This window comes from Epinephelus fuscoguttatus, linkage group LG2, assembly GCF_011397635.1.
Source record: "Epinephelus fuscoguttatus linkage group LG2, E.fuscoguttatus.final_Chr_v1".
Lineage (NCBI taxonomy): Eukaryota > Metazoa > Chordata > Actinopteri > Perciformes > Serranidae > Epinephelus > Epinephelus fuscoguttatus.
The window spans coordinates 19,516,348-19,533,655 of NC_064753.1; the positions used below are offsets into that span (position 1 = coordinate 19,516,348).

A 17,308-nucleotide genomic window follows, 5' to 3' on the forward strand; every position below is an offset into this window, starting at 1 on the left:
TAAGGCAGTGTTTTTATCATATACGACTCTGTGACTACAAAATCATGTTGTGTTTTTCTTCTAAGGGTTAGTGTCCACCTGATGTGTTAATAAGTAGTAATACGTTTTGTATGTTTTCTTTCTAAGTTCATGGAGGCAGTCACACAATAGAGGCAAGGCTGTAAGAAATAGACACTTGATCAGATTTGGTTGCAAGCACTCTGAAACAATAAAAAGGAAAGCTGGCCATAAGACAAAGACATCCAGTGGACATGCACCTTCACTCCATCTGCCTATTGCTTTGTCTCGCTCTGTGCGTATCTACGTCTCTTTTGTTTCTGCTCTGACTCTCATTCTCCAGTTTTCTGTCAGTCCAGTCTTTCAGCTCTCATTATCACATTTTCCTTCCTCACCCTGTCCTTTTACACGAGATATTTACACAGCACACCCATCTGTGAACGATCTAATTTTCAGCCTAAAACAAGGGACCGCTGAGGGATTAAATTTACCCTACAATCTGTCACATGCAAGATATATTTGTATCTGATGATGTAAAACAATACAGAGCACCAGTTGTTGTATTTTCAAGTGGCTGAAACCTCGATGCCTGATCGTAGTGATAGCATTTCATCTGTCGTCGCAGCGCACTGTTGTGTACACAGGTTCATTACTGAGGGGTCCTGTGACTTAGTATTGGGTAACATAGACACAACAGGGCTGATAACTGCAGTATCATATTAAAGGGCCTAATTGTAAAACGACTCAGCTTCTGTATCTCTGGCAGCAGTTTCGAGATTAATTACACTTTGTATTTTTTGGTTTCTTGGATCTGGGGACAGGGGAAAGGATTGCATCATTTTGTGCTACTTGTGAAGACTGTAGCTGGAACACAGAGACTACAGTTGTGTGCTGCTGCAGTAATTACATCCTTTGTGCGTATGTGAGTGTGTGTACGTGCGTTAACAACTCTAATTAGCATGCTCAGGAGAACTTGTTGACTTAACAATTGACCGTGAAGTCAGCGCATGCATTTAGCAGCTTTTGTCTCTCATCCATAAACTCTACTTCTTTTCTTAAAATATGTGTGTCCAAACTACTCCAAATCATCCACCTCCTTATCTGCCGCTCAGAGCCTCGCCGGGGTTTGTTAACCCCAGTGCCATATTCAAATGAGGGTCCTAGAGGTTTAGGGTTAATAAATAGCCTGGCGAGGCTGTGTCAGGGAAGTGTGATATTGTGTGCTAGCAAGGGTCAGCCTAATTAACACAGGGCCATTGTCAATAAGTCGTGTGAAAGACCGACAACGACTGAGGTTCATCAGTGCATATTACTTATGCATACACACACGCTAACACGCATTTAAATATGTAAGCTTTTTGGGGTGAAAAAGCCTGTTTCACTGTCTCCTCTCTGACTTTCCCTCTTACACGTGGACGCATGTATGCACTCACAAAATCTGTTTACTCAGAAATTCGTCACACAAAACTGTAACTCAGATTTAGTTGGTCTCTCCCCATCACATACGCAGAGACAGACACACTTTGAAAGTAGCTGGCTTCACTCACACACTCACAAAGAAAAAAGTGTGAGAAAAGTTTGTGAGTGACACGGTTCAGCCGGGAATGTAAGCTCTCCCTTTGAGCTGGTGGCTAAAAATAGCTTTCTGTGCCAACTCGGCTCTGTAGGCCATGTTTTGAAGTAGCAACGTGAAGCTTACACCCAGCTCTTAGTTTTAGGAGGTCACACTCTCTTAAGTAGACCATATTCACCCCAGTTTGACAAACAGACTGATAAGGATGGCACAAATGCACACATATATGGATATAGAGTAGCAGGAAATGCACCGATACTCATACAGCATGAGCATACACATATAAATGGTGGCTGTTATTAAATCTGTTAAAACACTCAAATATAATCCAGAGCAATTATGCATATTCAAACCTTTTAAGGCAGTGTATAATCACTATGACAGGCTGTATGATTAATGTGGTTAGAACAGGGGAAACCAGCCTCCTGATGTACAGTTCAGTGTAACTGCCATTAACACGTCACCTTTTACACAAGCTGTAGACATTTGAGAAAGAGGTTGCATCACCTTTACTTCCTCAACTCATGGTTTTCACTCCACCTCTGCCTGTTCTGATTTCTGCTCTCCTCCACTTTATTTTTACTGATAAAATACCGAAATTGACTAGTAGAAAGCCGAGATTGAATCATTATTTAGCATACCATACAGTCATTGTACATGAAATGAACCACTGCAGTAGAATTGCAGACTTCTGTCAGTGGCATGAGAGGGAATACAAATGTGAATGTGTAGAAAACTGCTCTGGTTAGCAAGCAGATGGCCCTCGTGACGCACACCAGAGCACGCTTAAGATGTGTGTCTTGGTGTGTGTATGTGTTAGATGGGGTATTGTGTTTGTGTGTATCTGTTTGATGTTGTGAAGGTGTATGAGCGTACTGTACGTGTGTGTGTGCAAAGCAGGAGACACAGGAGGTGAGAAGACAGACTGACAGACAGATGGACAGACAAGGTCAGGATCCAACCCCACTGCAGGGTCACTCAGCCGAGACATTCAATCTGAAATGCACTTGGCATCTGAGATGAAAGTAAAGTGTGTACTGGATAATATCATGCTTTTTTACACGTTATTTTAAATTGTCCATACAGACTAAATGAAGTAGTGTAGCTACAGTGAAATATAAAATAGCCTCTTTGAAATTAGAGCAGAAGGACGGCAAGGTTTTATTTTTTTGTGGTTTTAAAGTGAAAAAAAGGAAAAGATACTAACAAAGGCAACTGGTAAGCAGCACGGGACATAACTGAATGTCGCTAAAATGTGCAGCTTTGTGTATTTCTGCTGCTGTGATGTGTGAATCAAAACAGAACAGTCAGGATGGTGTGCTTTCATGAAATATTATCAAAGACAGGTTTTTCATGGTCACCAATTGGCACATTTAGCAAAGAAACCATGGCGTGTCAGTACCTCAGCTAAAAAGATATAGGTCCTGTTGTCTTTATTGATATTATAGGACTTAAGGATAAGCAAGTGAAGATGATTGTAAGAGTATTATTGTTGTTTTTATACTAATTAAAGTCTACCATCTATCCCCAGTGAGACTGTCAGCCAGGTTTACCAAAACCCTTTAAACGTGTGTATATGGCTACTCCATAAGCACAGTAGTGGCTTGAAGAATAGGCCCTCCTCTAACGATGATTACAGCCATCATAGTAACAGAATCTGAAGCACCTGTGCTGCCAAAAAGTGCTTTTAAGTAAACCATCAGCATGTGGTGATCTCTGTGTTATACAAATAATGGATGGGAAGGGATAACACATGTGTCTGTGTTTGCATGTAAGCAGTCCTGGGGTGTCGCTAGCGTGCTCAGTTCACAACAAAAGCTGCTCTTTTGTTGGACCTGCCATGCCCAAATGCACAGCAGCCTCAAACTGCGGGCACGGCATTGAGGGTTAATAATAGGCCGAGCCCTGCTGCCTGCACTCCTTAAGAGAGACACAGACACAGTAATGACACAAACGTGCATACTCACTCACACACACTCACACACTCACAGGGATACACACAGGGGCTGACACTACTTATCCTGTAGATGTAATCAAATATACGAGGCACACTCCGTGCAGTGGACACATCTTTTAAATATATGTTTTTACTGTTCTGTTTTTCTATCTTTACAAGAGCACAGACTGTGTCGAAATAGACAGAAACTTCTAAAAGATGAAGCTAAAAACATTGTGGCACCACACAATGTGCGGCACAAGTGTTCCTTGCATGCTGCTGTTGACATTTAATTTCTCAGTCAAACTCTAATTTAAAGGGGCAATAAGCGAAATCGTTTCACCGCTAGGTTCACTGTTGTGCACTGCCTGTAGAGCAAAACAAAGTGTGTCATGAGCCACTCCTCCCTCTACCTCTGCTCTCCAACACCAGCGTGGGGACGTTAGCGTTAGCACCAGTCGGCTGCCATGCTAACGTTCCGGGAGCCTGCTTCTCGGCTCCGGCGAGCTCTAGTGTGGAGCCTGGCGGGCTCACGGAGAAGAGATGAATGTTAGCGTTAGCTCCCAGAGTTAGCACTAGAGCTACTACGGCTATTGGAGTAGCTTGCAGCTATGGAGCGCTTCTACCAGCTCTTCTAGTCACTGAGCCTCGCCTCCATTTCAGCAAATATATTGCATTTATTACAGGGACCATCATCATTGAAGTGGGTAGGGGAATAGCTAAACACAGCCGGCAGGCTGCCCGCCGGGCTACGTTTTACAATGCTAATTGTAAATGTTAGCTGAGCTGCTGGGCTGCTCACCTAACACAACCAAAACGCCTGACCCATTGCTGGGACTGAGCCGCTAATAACGGACATTAACCCATGCTACGATTGTAACGTTAAATTTAATTGAATCGACATAGCGACATGTGCCTAACCTTACTGTAACACTAATTAAAACAGACATTTGACTTTATGTTTTACCTGTCCAGGAGAAGAAGAGCTAGCTCCGAGTCAGATTGTAGCCCCTTTAGCTCTTGCAGATTCACATGAACGTACATGGACGCGCAGCCAGACCGGCTTGTAAACAATGGCCTGGAGATCAACACAGAGAGAGGGTGTGTGAGGTCATGCTATACTCCAGATGAATTTACACCTCTAGTTCTTCACATAGCAATTTTTTAATTCCTTCAATCTAGAAGTGATGAATTTCGCTTATTGCTCCTTTAAAGACTACATCATTGTTACTCAGAGGCTTGGACACATGCACTGTGATTTTTCTAAATTTAAAGTTTCATTCAGAAGCATTTTTAGATTAAAACAGATATTTTGGAAACTTAATCTGCTTTGTAGCCCAGGGTTAGATGAGAAAATCAATACCATTCCTGTCTGTACACCAAATATGAGGCTGTAGGCAGCAGCCAGTAACTTAAATTAGCAGAAAGGCTAAAAATGGGGAAACAGCTAGTGTGACAAAATCCACCTACAAGCACCTGTAAAGTTTACGCATTAACATGTCTTGTTTGCAAAAACCCAAGTGTAAAAATGACATGTTGTGATTCTACCAGGGTTATGTGCCAGACTACTTCTTGGCGGGAAACAGTTGCCTCATGAAGTCTCTGCTGGTTGCCTGGCAACTGCTCCTGGCCAAGAAATAGACCCGCCCAGAAAAATCACAACTTTTTTTTAGCCCATTAGCTTAGCACAAAGACTGGAAACAAGTGAGGTGTAACATGTTAATTAGTGAGCTTTGGAGGTGCTGGTAGATGCATTTTGTTAACTTCAGAGAGAGCCATGCCAGCTGCTGGCTTGTCTTTATGCTATGCTAAGCTAAGCTAAGTGGCTACTCACTGCAGCCTTGTATTTAAGAGAGAGTGGTACTAGATAGATGCCAAGGCAGCTGGAAACTTTGTGAAGACAGTAACGGAAAGTGAAATTTTGTCAAAACTATACAGCATGTGTGAAGTAAAAATTTAACACAAGTTTAAAAAAAAAAAGATCTTGAGTTTTTGCACAGATTTAACAAACAAGACATGTTAATGAGTGAACTGAACAGGTGCGAGTAGGTGAGTTTTGTCACCTTCAGACAGCCACAGTAGCTGTTTCCCCATTTTTAGCCTTTCTGCTAAGTGAAGTTAACCAGCAGCTGGCTGCAGCCTCATATTTAATGCTATGTTCATGTGATTCTGAATATGCCGGACTATTGATTTAATATTCAAACAATAAGTAGCTCCTTTTAAAGACAAAAAAGCTTGTCATCAGCACTGCCAGTCCCACTGAGAATCAACAGCAATGTCACAGTCTTCTCATTTTTAAGTCTCCTTCAGCTCATTGGCAGCTGACTGTCTGCCCACAATCTGACCGTAGGCTGTCTGAATGGTGCAAAATGGTGGAGACATAAATGATTAAAACGAGTGAGTGACAGGTGGCAAGAAATACAACTCTAGTTGTATCCCAAATGAAATCAAACATGAAATTAAACTTGGAAATGACCTTTGGTTTTTGGCTAGCTTCGTAAATGATATTGAATCACAGCCTTTCTTTGGAAAGGCCTTGAAAGTTTATTTGAACTTGGTCAATTTTTTTTGTACTACAGAGGTTCACTTGCCTTACTTATTGTCATTTACTAGCTGCCATCACAAAGATCAACAGCCACTGTATAACAACAGTGTTAAGCAAAGAGATTTGCAGTAAAAGCACTGAATGGTTGGCAGCTCAGAAGTCATCACAACACTGGCGATATTGCATCAGACAAACAATCTTTTCCATAATCATTAACCTTTGATATTTTTATGTGTTTGTATACAACCAGGAAGAAATGTAAACGGATCTGTAGTTCATTTAATTGTGATAATTTGTATAAAACAACCAGATACAAATCATATTTTTTGTGTGTGTGCACGGATGTGTGTGTGTGTGTGTGTGTGTGTGTGTGTGTGTGGAACCATTTTAGTCAGAGGCTTCATGCTGCCATTAACCAACCATAACAGAGTGATAAAACAGCTCTTGATTCAATGGCATGAAAAACAACAGTGGAAGGAAAATGCGTTTCCATCAAATGCTGCTGTTGCTCGTTAAAAACAATGGCAAACATTTGCTGGTCTTTTCCCCTGAAACAAGTGGAAACGGACTTTCTGTGTCATCTTTCCATACAATTAAGGTCTTAGAGGGTGTAATGCAGAGGTCTTGGCTGATGCTGGAGCCTGGTGTGGAGACGGTGCCAGTGCTGGCTTTCTCTTAAGTCAGGAGGAAGGGAAGCCTGGAAATCCCTCAGTGGGGATGACAGCGAAGTATTAACTCTTAGTACATTAGTCTGAATATACACTTAACAAACTAATAGGAAATTTAACACTGCTATCTTCAGTGGGGTTTTAGTTTGTTGCTTTGTTGGCTGCTGGAGAGTAAGTGTTGATATGTGTTTGTCAGACAAGCATTGAGCGCCACTGTTTGCCTAGAAAATGAATACCAGTAGACACTGCAACTCTCTCATGGCACACAAGTGGGGACATGACATTGTGGTGAAGTAGATTTCACTCCCCCTATTAAATGTACAGGCGCTGAAATGTGTGTATACAAGTGTGTGTAAACAATAAGTTCATGATGATGTGTCACCTCCGCTGCACTGTGGAAGATACTATTTGCTCTTATACTTTTTTGAAAGGAAAATGATTGGTTGATTAACAGATGATCTTTAGGTATTTTTCAAAACAAAAATACAAACTCGAGACCATCTTGCCATGAGATCACTCCTGGTGCAATACAGCGTTCCATGACTTTAAAACAAATTATGGTATAAATTCGAGCAACAGCGGCCCCTTCCCTACTTCCTGCACCACTGCTTCCAGTGCCCTTGCTCCAGCCACACCCATCTTCTATTTGGCCTTCATTACGATCTGAACTGCACACCCTGTAAAGTCTTGTCAACCAACCGAGGTGTAAAAGCTGAAAATGGAGCCTTCTGTAGACTGTATTTGGATGAGAGGTTGGAACTATGGAGGAGCAAGGGGTGGATTTGACTCTTAGACTGTAGCGACACCTTGCAGACAGCCTGTCACTCAAGCTGCTCCACCCTTAAATATGCATAACTTTACGCCTCAATAAAATTGTAAATGGTTTATTTATATAGAAATTCACCCCCTGTACAATTGTCATGAAATTAGCTATAGAGACCAAGACCACTTTTTGTATCAGGCTGTAAACATGTTTATTTCTGCTGTAAAGTTGGGCATTTATACATGGGTGTCTATGTGGATTGGCTCGCTTCTGGAACCAGCCTCAAGTGGCCACTGAAGGAACTGCAGTTTTGGGCACTGCAGTGTTAGCTTCATTTTTCATCTCTGGAGGTTGCCATTTGGCCCCTTTCTTTTTACTGCCCCCCTAGTCTGGCCCCGTTACTTGAGCCACACCCATTTTCATATCCAGCGTTCATTTTGATCTCAGCTACACATCTGCAAAGTCTTGTGACTGCTGTACATTATCAACATGAAACAGAAAACATTAACCAAAACTCTCTGCTAAAGTGAAAAAAACAAATCTATTATCTTAAATGGGTCAGCTCTCCTGACCATCGTCCATTAGATGGCAGGAAAAGCATTAGAGTTATTATTGTTTTGACACTAGAGACTCATCAGCATCATGCTCTCTGCTGATAAGGCCCACAGTATGTACTATTAACCATTGTAATGAGATTTGCTAAACTCCCGGAGCGACCATTTGGCCTCCAATGGTTTCCTTCCCTAAAGCCCAGTCCTCTGGTCATCTGCAGAGTGCAGTCACTATTCTGTGTCCCGGATCAGAGGCGGGGAGTCTTGTGAATCACTTACCGTCACATCAAATGGGAAATCCAGGGGTGATTCACAGAAATGAGTGACTTTGAGAAACTGACTTTTTAAAGAGCTTCTCAGTTGTACTCTGTGCCCTCACCCACTCACTCACTCACTCACTCACTTACTCCAGAAGTGAAATTAAAATAAAACAGAAAACGATCACAGTGCAGCGGCTAAGTTAAACGAGTGGAGCAGAGAAAGCTTTACTGAGCAGACCTGGAAGATTTTAATACAAGTTCCATCAACTGACCACCTATTTCCAATGTGTGTGCAATCGCTCAGTGGATTTTCACTTCACGTTTTCGCTCATACCTGAGGCTTTGTGAAGATGTGTGCATGTCATTACAGGGCCCTGCAAGTGGAAACTGTGTGCTTTGATATTCCCTCTTGCAGGCAGACCCAAGTCTTGCCTCTCTCTGTTCCCTCTGCACAAATGTTTTCCATTGTGGCATGTTGTCTTCATTTGCTGGACTCAAGAATCAGTCAATCTTAAAGTTATTTGCTTAAGCTGCTCTGCCAGAGTAATGTTTTTTAAACCTGGGTCAGGGAACTTTTTCAATGTGTCATAGAGGGTTATGATAATTACCCATTTTCCATTTCGACAGCAGACATGTTTATCGTACTGATGTCCATCTGCTTATTTCACTTGTGTTGTGCATTATGGAAAACTTTTCGATATACTTCCTTTGACATGCACTTGAGATTACCCAGTCTCATTGGTCTCCTGCAAGATGGTAAACTTTATTTAGGGAAAACAGTTCATTCAGCATATGCAGATTTGACAATACATTTCTAGAGCAACAATTTATGTTTTAAAAGCTTTCGTTTTTTCGGTTATATCTTTCTTGGGCACATTTTGTGTGACATTAATCTAACCCCTGTGGCTTGTTCCTGACTCTTACTGATTCCTCTGCATGAAGAAGTTTGTTCCGAAAGATTAGTACCGACACATATGATAAAATATCCACAATATTCCTGCAGTGTTTTGTAAATGGCCGTATAGATAATGAACAGGAGTGGGCTTTGATTATTTTTTTTTAGATTCCCATCTCATGCAGATGTTACAGACATGGAGCATTAAAAGCCGTCAGCACACAGGGGAAGGATTTATCTGATCTGAGCCTACCTGATAGCAGTAGTAGTAGTAGTCGGCTGACTGGAGATGTATATTTTGACAAGGGAGCCCCCCTTGCAGTCATCTGCAGAGGATCTCCCTCCGGCTGAGCCATTCAGAGCCACAGTTACTATGGCAGGCAGCGCTGAATCACCGACTTTCTGTTGCACTGTCATGAACAATACCAGTAAATCTGAGAAAACACTATCAGCATATGAAACTCTTTATAGGCCAGGCTCGACTCAAACCTCTCTTTCACTTCTGGATTATTGATGCGTGGAGCTCCAGCTTGAATTAAATGATTGTATCTGAGGCACAGGTTATTGCTCACTAATGTGAGAAAATTAACTTTGTAATTACTTGTTTTTTGTCAACTAATTGAAGTTTAGTTGTTATTTTGTGCTCTTTATTTTTTGTCTTTAGTCCACACATGCTAAGTTTTTCTCTATATTGTCTGTTTTGACAGAGATGGACACTCACTTCCAAAATAAGTTCAGTCTTTCCTCAAACGGCCCAAAATCGAGACATCTAAATTTACATCGAGCGCAGCTGTAATATCGAGAGTGAAGCCCAACAAAACTGTTTCTGATGAGATGACAGATGAGTGGGGAAAGCTCTTCTGGCACCTTTTTTTTTTTTTTTTTTTAAACGAGAAAATGTAGTGAATCAGATTGAGAGGATTAAGTGAAACGCTGCACGATGATGGAGTCATGGGTTTTCAGATTGCTTTATGCTAACTGCCCTCGGTGTCTCTCCTGAGTGTATTTATTAGTCGATAGGTTAATGTTTGCCTCTGCAACAATCTAAACAGTACAGCGGAAAGTCATGTGTTTTTGCAGACGCCCACTTGATGTCGGTCTGTCGCACTTCGCACTATGTTGCTCATATTCCTGTGGTGTTAGAGCAGATTCACTCCCATGAATCAACAGAGCTACAGAGTTTACCACATGACATTTCAGCTGTGCGCGAGGCCGTGACAGCCCTGTAAACATCACTCTGTGATTGACCCAGTGATATATTAGTGTTTAAATTAGAGCTTTACATAGAGCAGGAATGTGTAGACGCATCTAAGGTGTTTCAGACATTTGTTCTGTGTTAAATGCAGTGAGATATAGGATATAGGAGTGAAATCTAAAACATTTCTTAGACACATGTCTCTAAAGCTTTATGAAGCTTGGACAGAAGAAGCCCAGCTACTGTACCAGCTTTTCCATTTTACAGACAGCTGCTCTGATGGTACCTTAGCAGCAGTAAGATGCTGTTTATTTCAAGCACAGTTGCATCACTTGTCGTTTGAAAGGTTGCGGCCTTTAAAGGAGATCTGTAGTCCTCCATCACAGTTTTATTTCACCAGTGGAACTGTGCGACAAAATCAATAAACTGGCCATCTTGCTGTATATTGTACCTCTGTGTTATATATACAAAGGTAAATGTTTGCTTTGATAGTCACAGTGTCATCTCATAAGTGCGTGGTGAGTGTGATTGTGAGTGTGTGTGTGTGTGTGAACATGGTTAACATGGGAAAGGAAGAGCCTCCCACGCTAACAGGATGATGTGAGTGATGGTGGCCAGACACAAAAGCAAGCAGCAGAAATCACAAATTAAACATCAGAAAGGTACTAAATTAAAACTGACAGTCCTCGGACTAAATTTGTAAAACAAAATGAGGTGTTTAATGGAAGTATGAGCAGTAAATACACGAGAAATACTGACTCGGGTGCACTGTAGTTAAAGGAGGAAATTGTGAAACAGATGTGAAGTCGACTGCACAAATACGAAGATGATTAAATTTTACTAAACTGATGAAAGTTGTGTTGCTGGGTGTTTTATTTTTAGTGCTCACTCTGCGTCATCAAATTTAAATATGGTTTCTTTTTTCTCATGAAACACACTTGGCTGGGTTCTCATCATTGACTTGACTCACCCCCTGCCCCCTTGGTTTTTTTTTTTGTTTTTTGTTTTTTTTTAAATTGAGTTACAGTAATACATGTGTTTATTATGACCCCGGGGGATGTGTGATTTTACTGTACAGTTGCACAAGTGGACAGATGGCAGGCGGAGGTTAGAAGAGCTGTCATGTACAGACAGGTCTACGTATACCTCTCCCAGTGTCAGACTGGGCCAGAGGTCTCTGCTGCACCCTCCCAAACCAGCTTGCCAAGCCTGTTTCTGACCTGCCGCAGCACCTTTAAAGCACCTCAAGAAATCACACGATGAAATCACAAGACAAAAACTGAACGCATATTTTTAAAGTGGAAAAAAACCATCACATTTTCCATGAATTTCACCAAACAGCTCTCCCTGCCCATCAGTCCTCGTGTCTTCCTCACCACGACAAAAGTATTTGAAGTTGATTCACTTCACGGCTGCACTTTTTACTAGCTCCCCGCTGTGCCTCTTGTGGTCCCAGTGTGAATACTGAATGGAGGCAGCAGATGTAAAACAATCATCACACGCTGGCTGAAAAACAGGCAGCAGCGGAGCAGAGAAATAGTTATCTGTTATTTATTTAAAATCCTGCTATAACTGAGTCGGTGGAGTAATTAACCTCGCTGTGCCTGAGTGCCACCCTGGGGCTCAACTGTGTTTTTAACAATGGATCAGTTTTACACTACCCTTTTGTTGTGCGTACAAACCCATGAACAGGCCTGAGGAAGTGTACTGAACCACCGTTAAAGCTGTAATAAAGTAACAGACGGCTCCGCTGGTTGGCCAGCCGTATAGTGTTTATAGGAGTAAATTTGCTGTGGTAACTGGTAACGTTTCTTGGACTCAAACAAAGGTCAGAACTGGCACATTTAGTGAATGGAATAGTTTCTCTCATTTGTTATGTGAGGAGTGATTATATATCACGTCAGAGCTGTGACTTTGTGACCTTTGGGTCTGCCAGTTTGTTTGAGTTTTTCCACTTTGAGCTTCTGGCTGGTTCAGTGCAAGTCTGTCAGGCTTGTGATGAACTCAGCGTGAAACAACACTGCCCTCTGCTGGCCACATATATGTACTTCTGCTGAATTTCATTTCCATTAGTGATGGACAAATGAAGCCTAATGAAGCTTTGGGGCTTAAACTCAACATGCACAGTGACATCTAGTGGTTTACAAAATGTATAGCAGCCTTTCAAGACAGCACCTCTTTGACATCATCATTCTATCTTGATCAAGTTTACTGATATAGGGCCTCCTCCGAAAATCAAAAAACATCTCATTGGTCTCAGACACATTAATGTGGAGGAAAGACTTGTCACACCAATTATCAAATTCGTCCAGTACTGAGTGCTGAGTCATATTCTGATCCATGAAGAAGACTTTAGGACAAATCTTGACATGTGATCACTCTGACATTCATTTGTGTATTTCTGTTTGTCTTTTCACAGTGAATGAAATCATCGGCAGAGACATGTCCCAGTCCCCCAGCACTCATGGTCCTCCATCAGCACACAGCCAGTCATAGCCCAGCCCGCGCTCAGGCCCTGACACAGCTTTTTGGGTCATGAACCACCCGCTCCAGCTCCTGACCCCGCAACCCCACAGCTTCGACAATGACCCCGGACCCCTGGTCCTAGTCCTGGTCCAGACGCTGGTCCCGTGTACAATCAGACAAGAGGGCAGGAAGAGATAGAGAAAGACTGTGGTCGAGGAGCCTCATGGACCTGCCAGACCACCAGCCTGACAAGAAGACACTCTCATTTGTCTCCTCTGATTTCATTTGAAACTCTTTCTCTTCTGGAAGAGATACAGATGCAGAACCCACAGCTTCACACAGGTGAAACACGAAGGTGAGTAGGAGAATGTGAACATGACGAGAAGAATAAGATGTGACCCGTCCCTCTTGGTTAGGTGTGTGCCTGCCCTCTCAAAGCACCGCTGTCTTCCTGGACAATCAGCTCTCCACAACTACAGAGCCCTCGCCTTTTGTCTCCACTGTACTGAAGACAATACAACAGTGTGCGTCGCTGTCCCCTTCTCACCAGCATCGACCTTCATGAGCGAAGACGTCTTGAGAGAACAAGAGAAACTCAGGAGTGCACAGTAATCTGACAGGATGCTACAGCTGGGGCACAAAACGGTTCAGAAGGTTGTTTCAGTTCTCTGAAGTCAAAGGGGCAACGGTTTCATACTGAAACTCCACAACACAGGTTTCTCTGAGCGAGCATCAGCAAAAGCGTGGCATGATGTAGCGAAACTAACACATGGAAGTTGGAGATAAAGGTTGTAAGATTGGATGACCAAATTCAAATCAAACCACCCTGAATGATCAGAATTTTAGTTACAAGTAAAAAAAAGTCTTTCAGTATGAATTGAATTTTCCATCCCCAGTCTTTCGCTCTTGGCTTGTTTTCCCTCTTTAGATGATTAAACCATTCAGGTCTGGAGTGCAAGGGCCTGGCAGGGTTGACAAGCTCCTCTGCCGCTGCTCTGGGATCTGCAACCTGCAACATTCCACAACTTTTAGCAACCTTGCAGCCGTGTAGATATCTGTACATGAACCCCTGTCTCTCTCTCTCTCTCTCTGTCTCTCCCTCCTTCTGTCTCCTCTGTTTCATCATTTCCTCCCTCCCCTGTGTTTCTTTATCTTCATCAAGCTGAACAAATGCCTTATTAACACTTAGCAGCTTTGAATGGTAGCAAAAGCTTTTTCTTTTTGTCTTGCACAGCTGGCTTTGAGTGCGACTATAATAATGTTTCAGAAACATGGTTTCGTGAATCCCGATGAGGGGTGAGTCGGTATTTTTCATTCAAAGATATTTGAAGACGCGCCCGTTATTTCCACGTTACAGAGAAGTGTTTTTATTCATTCACAGAGACAAGACGTCTCTACCTCTGAAATTTCTTCTCATGCAATCACTCCCCAATCTACCAGGGGCCCTTGTGTGCCTTTGAATTCCTAACAGCCACCATACCCACGATGGTATGACATATAATGGGAAATAATCTGATCTGATGTTTGTATATTGCATTTATGTGTCGTTCCCCCACTCTGTAATGAACAAGGTGAGAATCCCAAAGTCTAGAGAACAACATGTGGATGCACTTCCCCTGTTTCAACAATTTGCTGTTCACAATCAAACGCTTCTACACAGCGTCCGTTAAACCGTACAGACATGCAGTGCCTGTACGGCAGCAATACCACAATCTCGAGGACGGAGTGTCTTCAGGCAGGTGGATGCGAACACACAGATTTCCATTGGCTTTTGTTTTTTTTTTTTGTTTTTTTTGCCTTAAGCTTGACAATGATGCTCCTGCGTGTGAGAGCTGAGGAGTGTTGCTAATGACGGTTTGAAGTCAGTTTCCAGGTGAAAGTGATTTTTGCTATGCATTACAATTCTGCCTGATGCCTTTAAAAAATGAGGAGAAAAAAAAAAAGACAAAAAAATAAATAAAAGACCTTGATGCCTATAGATGTAGACTGTAGACTTGTAGATGCTTGATTGATTCTGTTAGCATCCTGGAGTTGTACATCAGCCAATCTGCCTTGTCAAGGACGCAGTGCAAGCATCTTAATAGATTCAGTCGAGTGTGTGTGCGTGCGTGTGCGTGAGTGTGTGTGTGGATGGATGGTGTTTGTACCAAATATGCTGTACAGAAGACAGGAATTTTAAGAGTCCTATTTTTTAACAACAGAAGCACACACATGTATTTAGGCTATGCAAACTATAACAGCAGCAAATGTGAGATATGAAAATGAAAAAAGGAGATTATAAACTATTTGTAACATTGCTTATGAATTTCACGGAGCGGAAAGAAAAAAAAACATTCAGATAGTGAGAGTATCATGTCACTATGTAAACTGTTAGGATGCCTTAACTCTTGTTTGAAAACCAGTTTGTCAGTGTGTCTGTATGCTGTTCTGGGTTGATTTTTGTTTTTTTTTTCCATGACTAAGACATAAGTCGGTAACTATTACTATTTTTTGTTTGTTTTTTTGGGGGGGAGGGGGGCACAGGGTGGACGTTGAGGGATCGGTGGGAGGAAGGAGATGGCTTTATTTTGTGGCGTATAAAGCTGGTTCTGCAGCTTGAAAGACTTGAGTCAAGAAAAATGAAACAAAACCAGCATTGACAGTGAACTCTGTCTGCCGCCCTCGTCTGTCACAACCAAAGACCGAACAATATGTTCCCATTTTACATTATGGTAAAGCAACAGAGACTGTACAACTCTATTTTTGATACTTTGAAATGGATGTCATTCCTAAAAGGTTGGGGACATGTATGAGTGTTGAGTGTGTGTATACATATATATATGTACACGTATATATACATATGTAATGTATATACACACACCCACACACACATATATACTGTATATCTATATATACATATATATGTTTTGTAAAATAAAAGGGAAATACAGGTTTAGCTGATGTTTACCGAGCCTTGTATTGTCATTTCTTGTATATTTTGTATGTTAAAATTTTTTGTAATTTTTAAGACTGCAGTGCTTTTTTTGAAATTATTCAAAGGGAATACCTTGCATCATACTGTAGGCTCTAAAGTAGTGTATATCAATAAAATAGAAAACTCACTTATGGCTCCTTGTCACTTTTTTTCATGCCTTTGATGTGAAAGCAGCCTTTTGTTTCCCAACGCCACACAAGTGTTACTACTATTAAACTGCCAGACAAACATGACAAAGGTGATATATTGTGAACACAGATGTTCTTTAATTAAATCTTATATTGTTACTGTTTATGTTGGGGGCATCTGTGTCAATAAAACGTGAAGAACTGATCTGGATCACCTTCAGCTGAGTTTGCCTTCATGAAATGGATACATTGCACATTGCAGAGTCATTGTATATCGAATTTGAAAATGTCTGATTTGGCGCCCTCTAGTGGTACGAGAAGAAAATGTTTGTGTGCGGCACTGCATAGCTATGTTTTCTTTTAAAGGACCAGTATTTAGGGGGATATACCTTTCATATACTATACTATTTCATTTTTGCCAATATATTTTCTTCAAAGTTTAAATTAGAATCGTGTTTCTGTTATCTTAGACTGAGCCATTTATACAGGGAGTGGGTCCTCATCTATGGAGATTGCCATGTTTCTACAGGAGCCCAAAACAGACAAACCAAACACTGGCTCTGGATTGGGCCATTATTGTTTTCACATTGGCAATCGTAGGAAGCAGCCCCTCTGCAACAAGCAGAAATGGAACTCCTTTATTCAGCGTTTTTACCGGTTTAAATGTTTGTTTTGAGAGGAAGAGACATCTGTGGATAATTCCTCCTGAATCTCGGGATCTGAAGTTACCAGAGAAAAAAGGTGAGCACATATTAGCAGGTGCTAGGCTAGGGGCCCGTCTCTGACAGGCTGAACAGTGTCAGACTATCACTGATGTGTAACGTGAAGCTGCTTTACTCAGTGTTTTAACAGATCAAAACAGCAGAGGCCTGCACTATGAAGTCAATTCAACTTACCCAGGATATCTTCTCATTATCTGGTTCGACTAACCCTAACATTGTCCGTCTGGATAACCCGTACTACAAAGCTTGTTATCACCTAGGTCAGTCACGTTTTCCTATCCAGCCACAAGAGCGACCATGTGTAAGAGGTGGGGTGTTTATTATGAGCGACATCAGCACAACCATGAATGAAGGAGGCTACTTCATATCATATGCGATGAAACGGTAACAAGAGTGTTGCTGTTGGATGATAAAACTATTCTGAATGTCACATAAAACACTTTAAAGTAATACCAAACTGTTTCTTCTATTGAAATAAAAAGTAGAAGAAATAAAAGTAGCCTAGTTAATGACCGATGAGGTCTATCAGGCAGAAATGTTCCATTTATAATAACGGGAGCTGATTCACAGTGTCTGGATTATTTTACTAATAAAATACTCTTTTGTGTCTCATGTTATTTTGAGCTGCGATGATG

General features: G+C 41.6%; 1 protein-coding gene across 2 annotated transcripts in view; it reads left to right on the forward strand.

The window, feature by feature from the left end:
* The window catches only part of nfatc3a (nuclear factor of activated T cells 3a), a 70,161-nt gene extending 54,211 nt beyond the window's left edge, over nt 1–15,950 (forward strand). For both annotated transcript variants that reach the window (XM_049597102.1, XM_049597109.1), the window contains exon 10: nt 12,803–15,950. In XM_049597102.1, the coding sequence (XP_049453059.1) occupies nt 12,803–12,879 (77 nt within the window). In that variant the 3' untranslated portion in view covers nt 12,880–15,950. The remainder of the gene's footprint in view (nt 1–12,802) is intronic.
* The last annotated feature ends 1,358 nt before the right edge of the window (nt 15,951–17,308 follow it).